Source organism: Trichophyton rubrum, assembly GCF_000151425.1.
Source record: "Trichophyton rubrum CBS 118892 genomic scaffold supercont2.7, whole genome shotgun sequence".
NCBI classification, from domain to species: domain Eukaryota; kingdom Fungi; phylum Ascomycota; class Eurotiomycetes; order Onygenales; family Arthrodermataceae; genus Trichophyton; species Trichophyton rubrum.
This window is the reverse complement of record NW_003456422.1, coordinates 696240-707795: the sequence shown is the minus strand read 5'-3', so window position 1 is coordinate 707795 and position 11556 is coordinate 696240. Positions and strand designations below refer to the sequence as shown.

Sequence of the window (11556 nt, the reverse complement as noted above, 5' to 3'; positions counted from 1 at the left end):
TCAGCGAAGGAGGAAGGGCCCTGGTCCCTGGCATAAAGTGGGGCTACCCTAGCAAGAAGGAACCTTCCTTCGATAAACTTTGATGAGGTTCGCTCTTTCCTTCTTTTCCCCTTGTGACGATACGATACATAAATTACGACAGTAAATTACACAGTAGAAGATGATAAGAAGGATATAATTATGAGAGGAGGAGAGACAATAGAATAGGAGAAGATGATAGTAGGAGAAGGATAGTAGAAGTACAGATGAAGAGAGAGTGAGAGAAAGCGCTTGGTCGGTGGTCCGATTGGACTGGGGGCTTCCTTCGCGCCCAGCAGCCGGTTGGTTCCCCGGCCTTGTCCCAGCTGGAGACGCTAAGATGGGCAGCAGCAGCAGACCAGGCCTGGATGGATAATAATAGAGAAACAAGACGAGGAGGGGAGGATGCGACTCCATCGTCGCATGGAAGGGTCGTATCATGGGATTCTCGCCTGGGATCCTTGGAGGATGCACTGACCGGAGGCGACGAGACGGAGGGTTTGGCCATCTCGATCAGCCTCAAGAAGCATGTCTCACCAGAGGATGCGATGAGATACGAGAGCGAGATGCATCTCCTTACTTTACTCTCACTCTCCGGAGTACCTGACTCTCTCATCGAATTTCCATCTGCAGTGATATAGCGATGAACGGGCAGGGATGAGGGCGCCAAACGGTGAGCCAGGCAAGCTCCGATGCACGAAAGGGTTACATGGCAGCTTGGGCTCGCACGATGGAAGGTCATGCGAACACTTCTTGTTAATATTATTACTATTACTACTGCTGGCTGACTGGATGCAAAGCTAACCGCCGGCTTGGGGTTGGTTGGAGCTGTTAGGGGGTTCTGCGGGTTCTGCGGGTTCTGCTTTCAGGGGGTGATATCTCTGCCTCTTGCTTACTCCGTTCTTCGTCTCTCAGGTCACCAAGACTCCTTCGATGAGGCTTTAATCTTATCCTGTCCAGTCGAACAGCCAGCCCGGCCAGGGACAGGCACGTTTTGCTTCTTTTCTTTTTCTTCTGCTTCTTCTCTTTTTTCACTGTGCCGCTTTTTGCTTTTCTTTCATGCTGTTGGCCATGTCTATATGTGTGCGTCCGTATACCTCCAGACGTAAGTAAGTATACCTCCAGACAGGACGGGACATCTCCAGGATTCCGACTCCAGGGATCTTCCCCCCATGGCTCTATAGCTCCATGGCTCATGGTTCAATGCCCATGATGTGCCCGCCGCCCTCCGAGCGACAAGCTTGACCTGATCAGGCAGGCCGAGCGGAAGATGTGGGAAGCATATATACTTATATACATCACTCTATACTTGGGAAGAAGAAGGAAAAAAGAAAGAAAAGCGAGTCCCATCCTTCTGAGGCTCTTTCGAGATGCCGATATCTCGTCGATATGATGATGTCTTGGTTGTCGGCGTCGGTGCTTGGGGTAAAAGGGGGCCTCCTGGGCAGGGGAGAAGATGCTTCGCCCCAATCAGACGCCAACAGGACATCGCATCGGCCATGTGCATTGATGATGATGATGATGATGAGTGGACTTCCTGTACGCTGGGTCGGCGTTATTATCTCTTATTGTTTTCATTCGCTTGCTCCGGCCATAGAAGACGCTGCTATTACTGCTGGAGACAGACGGAGGAAGAGAAGGAAGAGAACGAGGAGGAGAAGGACGGATGCGACGGCAGGCAAAGGGAGGCTGCAAAGATGCCTTGCATGCAGGCCGTTGCTCTCTTGCTCTTCCTTTGCTTCTTTTTCTCGTCTGTTGCTGTCTCTGTGTGCCTCTTATTTTTTTTCTCCGAAGTTCCCACTTGGGCTGGTTTAGTTATTTTTGGACACGAGCGGATAACTGTTGGATAACTCAATGGATGTCACTAACAGGTTAGTTAGTTGGCCAGGCAGACGGCGGTGACGACGGCGAACGAACGGCGCATGGCCATGCTTCGGCCAACTAGCGAGTCCAAAGATCGATTATATGGCCTGCGTTCGTCGAGTGCCAGAGTGGCTGATACATTGTCGACAGCTGAAACGCATGGCTTCAACAGTAGTTCACCTCTGTTGCCGTGTCATATTATTTATGATTGTTCATTTTTTATTATCAGTATCAGTTGTGAGCGAGCAGGCCGTCGAAAGGGGGGCAGCGACATCCCCAGGCGACTTGACCTGCCGTATTTATATTCTGCCCTCTCTGCTCGTATCTCTGACTGCAAACGCTGCTAGTAACTAACTTAACCGGCCAGTAAGTGAGCTCTACTGGCGACGTTTCAGAAGGGCGTTTCTCGACTTGGTTCGACTTAGGGTTGCGAGACGAAGCCACAACACGAGCAGCTCAGGGGGTGACCAGACAGACAGACAGACAAGCAGATGGATACCCCAGGATGGCCCTCGTCTGTCTAAGGACACTTATATCTCGAGTCACCGTCGTTTGATCTGGCCAGTCGAACCAAGAACACACGACAAGATGAAGCTGCTCTACCAGACTCACTCGCCCTACGCCCGCAAAGTGCTGGTCTTCGCCCATGAAGCCGGCCTCGCAGCAGACATCCAGGTGGTCCATCAGGAAACCAGCCCCATACGGGCCAACGCTGAAGTCTACGCCCAGAATCCCCTTGGAAAAGTGCCAGTTCTACTTCGTGGAGACGCAGACCAAGCAGACCAAGCAGATCCAAGCCCAGAGGCAACTTCTGCCCTGTTCGACTCCAATGTCATCTGCGAGTACCTTGATACCCGCCACCAGGGACGTCCTCTAATCCCCCGCGAGGGCGAAGCCAGGTGGCAGGCCCTGCGCATCCAGGCCGTGGCCAGCGGTCTAGCGGATGTCGGGATTGCCGTTCGCTGGGAGACGACCAGACGGCCCGAGACGCTGCGGTACCCAGAGCTGAGCGCCAACCTGTCCCGGAAGCTGGTCGAGAGCTTCGACTGGCTTGAGCGGGAGTTGGACGACAACAACGACAATAACAATAATGGCGGCGGCGGCGACGACAGTGCAGTACATGTTGGCCACATTGCTCTGGCGACGACCCTGAGCTGGCTGCTGTTTCGCGGCGTCGGGGAGGACTTTCGACAGGGCAGGCCTCGCCTGGCTGCCTGGTTCGAGCGGTTTGAGAGCAGGCCGTCGATGAAGGCGACGCCGTTGTCCGGTGAGACGCACGACTGACCCGGCTCCTTGCAGGGTACTGTACCTGCTGTGCCTGTTGTGCCTGTTGTGCCTGTTGTGCCTGTTGTGCCTGTTGTGCCTGTTGTACCTGTATTCTGTATATCCTCCTCTGCTAGCAACTGGGAAGAGGCACCCGGTTTGAAATACTGGTATCCCGTAGTCAACTGCCCTGCATGTACAGCCATCTCCCGCAAGTCGAGTTCGAAATAACAGCCAGTTCGCCATTATTTTGATATGTGTAACTCGCAGTGAATAATGCAAGTGAACAACAGACGATATATCCACACTCCGTGCTAGTCATGATGCTCTGTAGAGACGGACGGCTGCCTGCAGGTGTGAGACCCAGAGCCTAGCATCGCTTAGTCGCTTAGCAGCATCAGGCCACATCGCGCCTTTGACGCCGTAGCATGAAGATATCTGGCCGTCGTCTGATGGGCTTTTAACATTGATGAAGACATCAAGCTCAACAGCAGAAGACTCGGCCTGCTTGAAAATTCTTCTCTGAAAGCACGAAGAGAATGCGCTTCGTATATAGCCCAGGGATCCCTCAATCCCCACCAAGCGCTGCGCAATGAAAAGAGCACAGGAGGATCTCGAGCCTCTGCAGGAGAAAAATCTTCTTTCCGAGACCAAAAACCTTCATCTCGCAATCCGCCAGGCTATTCCTTGATTTTTGTCATTTCTTTTACCATCTCCTTGTGCCTTGTTGCGCCTTGCACTCTGCGCTGCTACGCCCTGAAACATCCAACCGCAAGGACGAGGAGCAACAAAGCAACGACTCCGGCTTGTCACGAAGGTCGCCACCGTCATCCCGCAACCGCCTGTCTTGTCTGTCCGTCCGTCTGGTCGCCTGATCAGCCCGTTGTGGCTGCCGTTGCTGCTGTTGGGCCGACGTTAACGATGGCTATCCAAATCGCTGCCTTTGACGACTAACTATTGGCGTCGACGCTCTTTCACCGCATGGCCGCCGGTCTACTCTGGGTTACATACATCCGCACACTCGACATGCATCAGTCACATCGACCTCAGTTTAAGCATATAACACATGATGCCTGCGCCGACGGTGACGGCGACGTGGATCCAACGGGGGTCGCCTGCGATGCACGTTAAGCCGCCATCCCGTCGACGATCATGGCTGTTCTGACCTCAACAACAACGACAACAACAGCAGCAATAGTCTATCGCGGGGAGGGGAGAGGGGGGGGGGCTACCTGAACAACTACCAAAGGACGGGACATATATCCATTCTTTCTTAATGGCCCACCGCAACTGGAGAAAGGCCGAAGACGGGAGTTTTAAGACGAAGGACCCAGCAATAGGACGGTACAGCTGGAGGGCGCGTGACGCCCTGCAGACTCCAGAGGTCAAAGACGAGGACATCAGGAGGGGAGGGCGACGACGGTTGTCTTCACCGCATACGGAGAAGACCAAGAGGCATGCGAGATGATTGAAGTGACAAGGAAAAGAAAGGGAGCAAAGGAAAAAAGAAAGACAAGGATTAGAGATGATGATGATGATGATGCTTGGAGCTGGGCCTCGTAGCCATGGCGACCCCCGTTTCCATCAGCCCCTGAACATGATACAAGTTTGGGGCGGTTCAACAAACATTCTCGTTTCGACAGTGAGCTGGATGGCTACCACCCACGGATGAGGTGTCTGTGATGCCCGAGGCGCCGCTGTGATGGCTGCCATGCCATCTCCAAGGCTTGGTTCCAGCACTGTGAGGTCCCTCCTGCCAGGCTTACACCCCCCGGGTTATGGTGTATGTACTTCTGTCCAAAATCCGGGGAAACCCCCTGGAAGAACCACCCACTAAACTATCACCCAATCCGAACGACTCCATGGAACAAAATGGCCTCGTGCCACCCTCGGCTGTCCGATACAATGGGCACAAAAGGTTGACGACCCGGTTTTTATCAGCGCCAGAACCAATAAGGCGGCCCATATGCACGATGATCTGCAGCCTCAGCAATGTGATATCCATCGAGAGTGATGATACCCAGACTGGCCCCCGGCCCACGCTGGATCTGACATCGCACACACGACTGGCTAGCAATCTTCACTTCGATGGAGATGGATTCTGTTTTGCCTTCTTTTGGTCATTGCCGATCGTTCTTGCTTGTGAAACGTGGGTCATGGATGAGGAACTCGGGCCTGGTGCGGGAAGGGCATAAGAAGGGCTGCGTCTCCTGTCGATGAACTTGATACTTTTCCAGCATCCTCAGAGAAACCCGGGAACCTTCACCTTAATTGATTATATATATACACATAACATAACTTATTCAATACCTTGTTGTTGTGTGTGTGTATATATATACCGGCTAGTATGAAGTTTGGCTCTCTCCTCGGGCTGTCACTGGTTGGTCTCAGTGTTGCCTCCCCCGTTACCAACGTTTGGTGAGAGCTCTCTTCTCTTTTTTTTTTTTTTTTTGCCGCCTCCCGCTGAATCTTGAATCTTGTTTTTTCATCTCATCTCTCTTTTTTACCTATGGCTTCTGTTTCGACTTATGCTGACGTTGAATAGGAAATCACCGAGAGCTGCTGACGATTTCATCCGCGGTGTTAACCTGGGAGGATGGCTGGTGTTGGAACCATGGATCACACCCGGTATCTTTGAAGAAGGAGGCGACAGCGCAGTGGATGAATGGACACTCAGCGCGGCTCTCGGTCAGCGTGCCCATGAGCGCCTCAAGCTGCATTGGAACACCTACGTCGACCAGAAGGACTTTGATCGCATTAAAGCTGCCGGACTCACCCATGTCCGCATTCCAATCGGATATTGGGCCGTCGCTCCCATCCAGGGAGAGCCCTTCGTTCAGGGCCAGATAGACATGTTGGATGCTGCCATCGACTGGGCTAGACACTCTGGTCTCAAGGTCAACGTTGATCTCCACGGTGGTACGTTCACGCTTACAGCTTACATAGTATCTCATTTCTTTATATCACCTACATTTTTCTTAATGTGCTGACTTTCTTAGCCCCTGGATCTCAAAACGGCTTCGATAACAGCGGCAGACTGGGCCCGGCCAACTGGCAAAAGGGCGACACTGTCGCACAAACCTACAAAGCCCTCGACGCTCTCATCCAACGATACGCCAGGCAAGAAGGTGTTGTCGACGAAATCAACCTCATCAACGAGCCTTTCCCCCAGGCTGGCATTCAAGTCGAACCTCTCAAGGACTTCTACCGCCAGGGTGCCGCCAAGGTCAAGAGCGCCAACCCCAACGTCGCTGTTGTCATTTCCGATGCCTTCATGGGCCCATCCAAGTGGAACGGCTTCGACCTCGGGGCCAAGACCATCATCGACACCCACCACTACCAAGTCTTCTCTCCTCAGCTCGTCGCCTTGGACATCAACCAGCACGTCAAGACTGCATGCGAATTCGGCAAGAACGAACTCGCCAAATCCTCCATCCCTGCTATTGTTGGTGAATGGTGCGGTGCCCTGACCGACTGCACCCAGTACCTCAACGGCCGCCATGAGGGAGCTCGATACGACGGCACCCACAAAGACTCGGACCCCAAGACTGCCGTCCCCAACGGCTGTGTCCGCAAGACCGGAGGTTCTGTTTCGCAGCTCACTGACGAAGAGAAGACTAATACCCGCCGCTACATTGAGGCTCAGCTTGACTCCTTCTCCACGGGCCACGGATGGTACTGGTGGACATGGAAGACCGAGCGCGGTTCTCCTGGCTGGGATCTTAATGACTTGCTTTCGAACGGCCTTTTCCCGCAACCTCTTGATGCCAGGATGTTCCCTGGCCAGTGCCACTAGATGGATAGGATAATGGCTGGCGCAGGATGGACGTCTCTTTTCTTCCCTTCTTTTTACACTTTATTAATTCATCATTAGTTATAGGTATAGTTTAGCATTGGATACTGGGATAATGTTTATATCCACCATCCCTTTTCTGTGTACAGTCATTAAACTAATTAGTACAAGCAGATAGACAGACAAGACAATTATATTGAACGATCAGTCAGTCAAACCAAGCGCAAGATGCCGATTCTGCTTAATAGGTTCAAATGATATGCTACGGTTCAAGACTACCACGTATAACCAAGCAACGTAAGCAGTGTTCTTCCCTCTAGCTAATCGACGTTTATTCATTCTTTCTTTATCTGGGTATTCGTAAGCCGTAACTATAAAATCGATAGCAAAAACGGGTGAGAAAAGAAGAAGAAGAAGAAAAGAAAAGAAACAAGGCAGGTCAAGTTGTTGGAAGATATTGGGTGGCGGTGGATACAATTGCCTGTTTTTTTCAACTCCAGCTCCAACCCCATCTACATGATCCCCAACTGCCCAAAACCATTAACAACCTCCCTATCAACATTAACTAACCACTCATCTCTGAACCGATCAGCTCCTCCGCAAACTTGCACCAAAGCCTGGAGATGCTGCCCCACATATTGCCTCAGGTTGATCTTGTGAATTGCGTCCGAGGCGCTCCATGTACGTCGACGCGTAGTCTCAGGGGTCTCAGATTCATGGTATTTCTCTCCCTGGGCCTCACTGGGGTCGAAAACAAGATAATCACCGTGTCGGGCGTCGGTGGGGTTTACTTCGGGCCCTTCAGATAGATCGGTGATCAAGTCTGTCCAGATTGTTAGGTAGGATTGTAAATTGTTCAATAGGTATGTTGGCGCCGGAGATGAAGGCCCGTTGACAGTTAGTAAATGCGTAAGAGCCATGGTATGCAGTTTCTTCTTGTTGACATCTCCAATATTGTCAAAGTGAGCGAACCATTCGCTTAGTATCCAGGTGAATGTCTGTTCTTCGGAGGAGTTGCTAGTTGCCGATGTTACTGCTGATATACAGTTGCGTGGGGAAGCGAGGGCAAGCCGTGCGATGACTGAGAGGTGGTCAGTTTCAGCCACGCCGTAGATGGTGGCTTGCTTCCTGTTAGGCCCCGTTGTCTGGCGGGACTGGTATGCGCCATATAAGGCGGAGAGAAGCGTTTCCATGAAGCCAGTGCTTAGCATGGACTTAGCGATGGCGCCGTACACATTCTCACTGTTCTCTTCGGAGGCAGATTCGCCTGTCCGTATGAGCAGTTCCGCAAGATGAGGGACTAGGCCGATTCGGGGAGTGACATCTGGATTGAGGAGAGTATTGAAGATATCAAACAATCGAAAACGGACATTTTCATCGAGGAACTCTCGGGGTGCGAGGAGGATGTATGATTCAGTGACTTCAAGAGCTTGTCGTACAACATCGCTCCCAATTTCAAATATGGGAAATATAGATGGGAATAAGGCTAGAATTTCACGAGACGGCGGATTTGGAGTTTCAGATAGCACAGCAGACCATAGATCTAGAGACTCCTCGAGGAGGTACACGAGAGATTCCTAAATTCCAGTATTAGTGTTATCGTGATGCCCAGGGAAATAGGGGGGTTTGGAGACTTACTGAGCCAGGTTCAACCGACTTTTGGATAAGGGGTAGTATCATGGAGTGATATCTAGTGGAGCTCTCTCTCATAGAGTGTATTAGGGATGACAGGAGTGTTAATATTGCCTGCTTCATCAAGTGTTCGTCACCAGATTGCTCCCAAAGCCCTGGTAGAAGGGATACAATCTGATCCGCAAAAGGGGTTATCTAGAATGAAACCTGGTAAGTATAATATCTACTATCAAAATATGGGATTCCTGGACTTACGTGGCTTTCCATTTTTACCACTGCAACCCTTACAGTCTCAAGTAGTGCCATTTTTGTTTCACTAAGAGAGACCTCTTGAATAAGCTGTATTAGGTTTTGTAGGATAGACGTTGAGAACGGTTTGAATACTTCGGCAGAGAATTCGAATGGGTCCAGAACCTGTCGAAGCTTCCGACCAGCCGTTACACGAACGACTTGATCATTCATGGGGTCACTCTTATCCAGGAGGTGTTGGAAGATACCGTATACGGATGCTTTGTCAATATCACTTGGTTTCACTGGAACCCATTGTCCGAGTATGACAGAAATTCTTCGGCGGAGGATATTATAGCCTGGACCCTGGATTTGAATTTCTGGTACGAGTGTGGACACCAAGAAAGTGTTGAAGTCTAAGTGGTTCTCCAGACATGCAGCTGCAAGGCCAACAGCGGAATAAAGAGAGTCTTTTAATAAGATGTCTTTGTTCTGAGGGTCTAGTGCAGCGTCAGTTAGTTCAGACTTATAGTATACTATACCGTTGTTCGACTTACTAGCATAGGTATAGAACACATTGAGCAGCTTTGGTATGAGCAGTTCTTTGTAATTGATAACCAGATCAAGGAATAGCTTCTCGGCACATGATCGAATTGAAAACTCCCAGGCATCTGTGATCTCTTCTTCTTGCTTCTCCCACTCTTCAGGTTCTTCTTCCCATTCTCTGAGATCACTGGCTTTAAAGACAAAGAAGCGAGTAACAAGTAACTCCATGACTTGAACTACGAAATCCTCGTTGAAGATCTCGGACTTCATCAAGCCAACGCATTGATTCTTCTCCTCCTTAGCCTGCTGATTTTGGTATCTGAAAGTGTTCGTGGGATAGAATGCAATCTTTGCACATGCTCGAAGAAGCAGGAGGGCCTTGAGACCAAGTTTTTCCAAAAGGGGTTTCTCGCCGTCATCTGCATTACCATTCATCCCAACCTTGAGTTGAGAGAAGTCAGTTGAGCTGTACGTTTTGCCTAGTTCAACCACCAACCCCCAGTAAGATTTAACCATATCAACAGCCTGTGGGAGCAGTCCAAAGGACGCAGGGTGGGTTCTAGCCATTTCTAAATGAAGCTTGGATACCTGGATTATGTGCTTCCCAATCAACTTTTCGACTTCTGAGGCTAATGTAGATGACTGCCTCTGAATTAAGGAGTAGAAGTTTCCGAGATGGGTTAAGGATAGGGTCCAAAATCCCGAGATATCAGGCTCTCTATTTGGGTTTTCGAAGCCAGCGACTATCAGTCGTCTGATGACCTTGAGAGACATGAGACTTTGCTCAACTGCCTCTAACGCACCACCTTCATCTTCCCCGCCAGACTCTAAGAATGTACCCCATTTTTGCACTTTATCGGCATATATGCTTGCAACGATATGGAGCAGCTCAGGGGCCGCAGATCGTAGTCCTCTTCGAGTTTTCTCTAATCGTCCGGTAGAGAGTTCCTTAATCACCTGAAGGAGAATAAGCAGAGTGCGTGAGAGCTGAACTGGATTGGTTCCGGGCCGAATGGACGCTCGAAGATGTTCTATTATTTCAGATATGGCTTCTGGCCTATATGTAGATTGTCAGACATGCTCTCCAGGGGAATACTAAAAGGATAACCCACCATTCAAGAGGGAACTCTGCCCGCAATATTTTAGCCACAATAAGGGCATTCTGTAAGGCTAGTTGAGATGCAGGTTCAACAACTCCAGCTTCTATAGCTCTTCTCTTAATTTGATTTTTCTCATCTTGCTTGAGAGCACTGTACCGGTCCGCCATATTAGCGCTTATTCTACCAAAATTGAACAGTGTGTCACAACGGAGGCATACTTGTTTGCTGTCTTCCGCCAGTACCTGTCTATACCGTTCTTTAGCTGAATAATTGAGAGGTATCGAACTTCGAAGGGAATGGAATAGTCAGTAAAGACATCCTATCGAAAGCCAAGGAGAAACTGTTAGCCATCCATCATATGTTGGTCAGTATGAGAGAGGAGAACGAGATACCTGTAACAGCGAGTGAAATCCGGGCTGTCTTCCCCATTCCTGAAGCTGTGCAGTTCCGCTCTGGCGCTGCTGAGGCAACGAAGAGCCCGCCGTCGTCAAGGCATGTATAACGTTTGGAAGGGTCAGTGGGTTAGCTTCCCCTGGTACCTCGATAGCTACTTGCATGATGCCACCAGATCGAAGCAGAGACGGCAATGAAAGGAGAAAGACTGTCAGGTCCTTGAAGAGAGCAAAACGCTCATAGCAAGATGACTCTCCAGAATGGCTGAGAGGATGTTGGTTTCTCTAATGCAGTGGGTAGTTAGGGAGCTAGCAGAGGGAGGGTCCGGTCTCTCTCTCTTTTTTTTGATAAGTTGAATCAATATTGATCAACCCCACCACGTCGATAAAACTAAACTTTTAGTTAGGCATAAATAACTAGCTTAGTTAACTAAATATTCAAAGCTAGAGCTAGAAAGGGCCTGACCATGCGGCTTTGTGTGGGGGAACTCGGCGCACCCAGGGCAGCAGAAGAGGGAGAAATAAGCGCCTATAGCAGAGTATTTAATAGATATTGTCTATGTCTAGCTAGCTTATTAGTTAAGAGAAGTCTCCCCAGTTAACCAGCTAGAAAGTAACTAGGTTGAATGGAAGCTTTGTACATTCCTATATTATTTAGTGAAGACAGCCTCTCTCTTAATACCCACAGCCACAAAGATACATTCAAGAATAAAGGACATTC

At 50.1% G+C, this 11556-nt stretch overlaps 3 protein-coding genes across 3 annotated transcripts; 2 read left to right on the top strand and 1 right to left on the bottom strand.

Moving 5' to 3' along the window:
* Window positions 1-2469: 2469 nt before the first annotated feature.
* TERG_06243 (uncharacterized protein) lies at window positions 2470-3165 on the top strand (the record flags this gene model as incomplete). The annotated part of the gene is made up of 1 exon (XM_047748577.1): window positions 2470-3165. The coding sequence occupies one exon, from the start codon at window positions 2470-2472 to the stop codon at window positions 3163-3165; it is 696 nt and encodes a 231-aa protein (XP_047604562.1).
* Window positions 3166-5491: 2326 nt separating this feature from the next.
* On the top strand, window positions 5492-6940 carry TERG_06242 (uncharacterized protein; the record flags this gene model as incomplete). Its single annotated transcript, XM_003233201.1, has 3 exons — window positions 5492-5562; window positions 5690-6063; window positions 6144-6940. 3 exons carry the CDS (start codon window positions 5492-5494, stop codon window positions 6938-6940), a joined length of 1242 nt encoding a protein of 413 aa, XP_003233249.1.
* Window positions 6941-7449: 509 nt separating this feature from the next.
* TERG_06241 (uncharacterized protein) lies at window positions 7450-11000 on the bottom strand (the record flags this gene model as incomplete). The annotated part of the gene is made up of 7 exons (XM_003233200.1): window positions 7450-8514; window positions 8576-8764; window positions 8825-9297; window positions 9355-10400; window positions 10456-10593; window positions 10662-10762; window positions 10836-11000. The coding sequence occupies 7 exons, from the start codon at window positions 10998-11000 to the stop codon at window positions 7450-7452; spliced, it is 3177 nt and encodes a 1058-aa protein (XP_003233248.1).
* Between the last annotated feature and the right edge of the window lie 556 nt (window positions 11001-11556).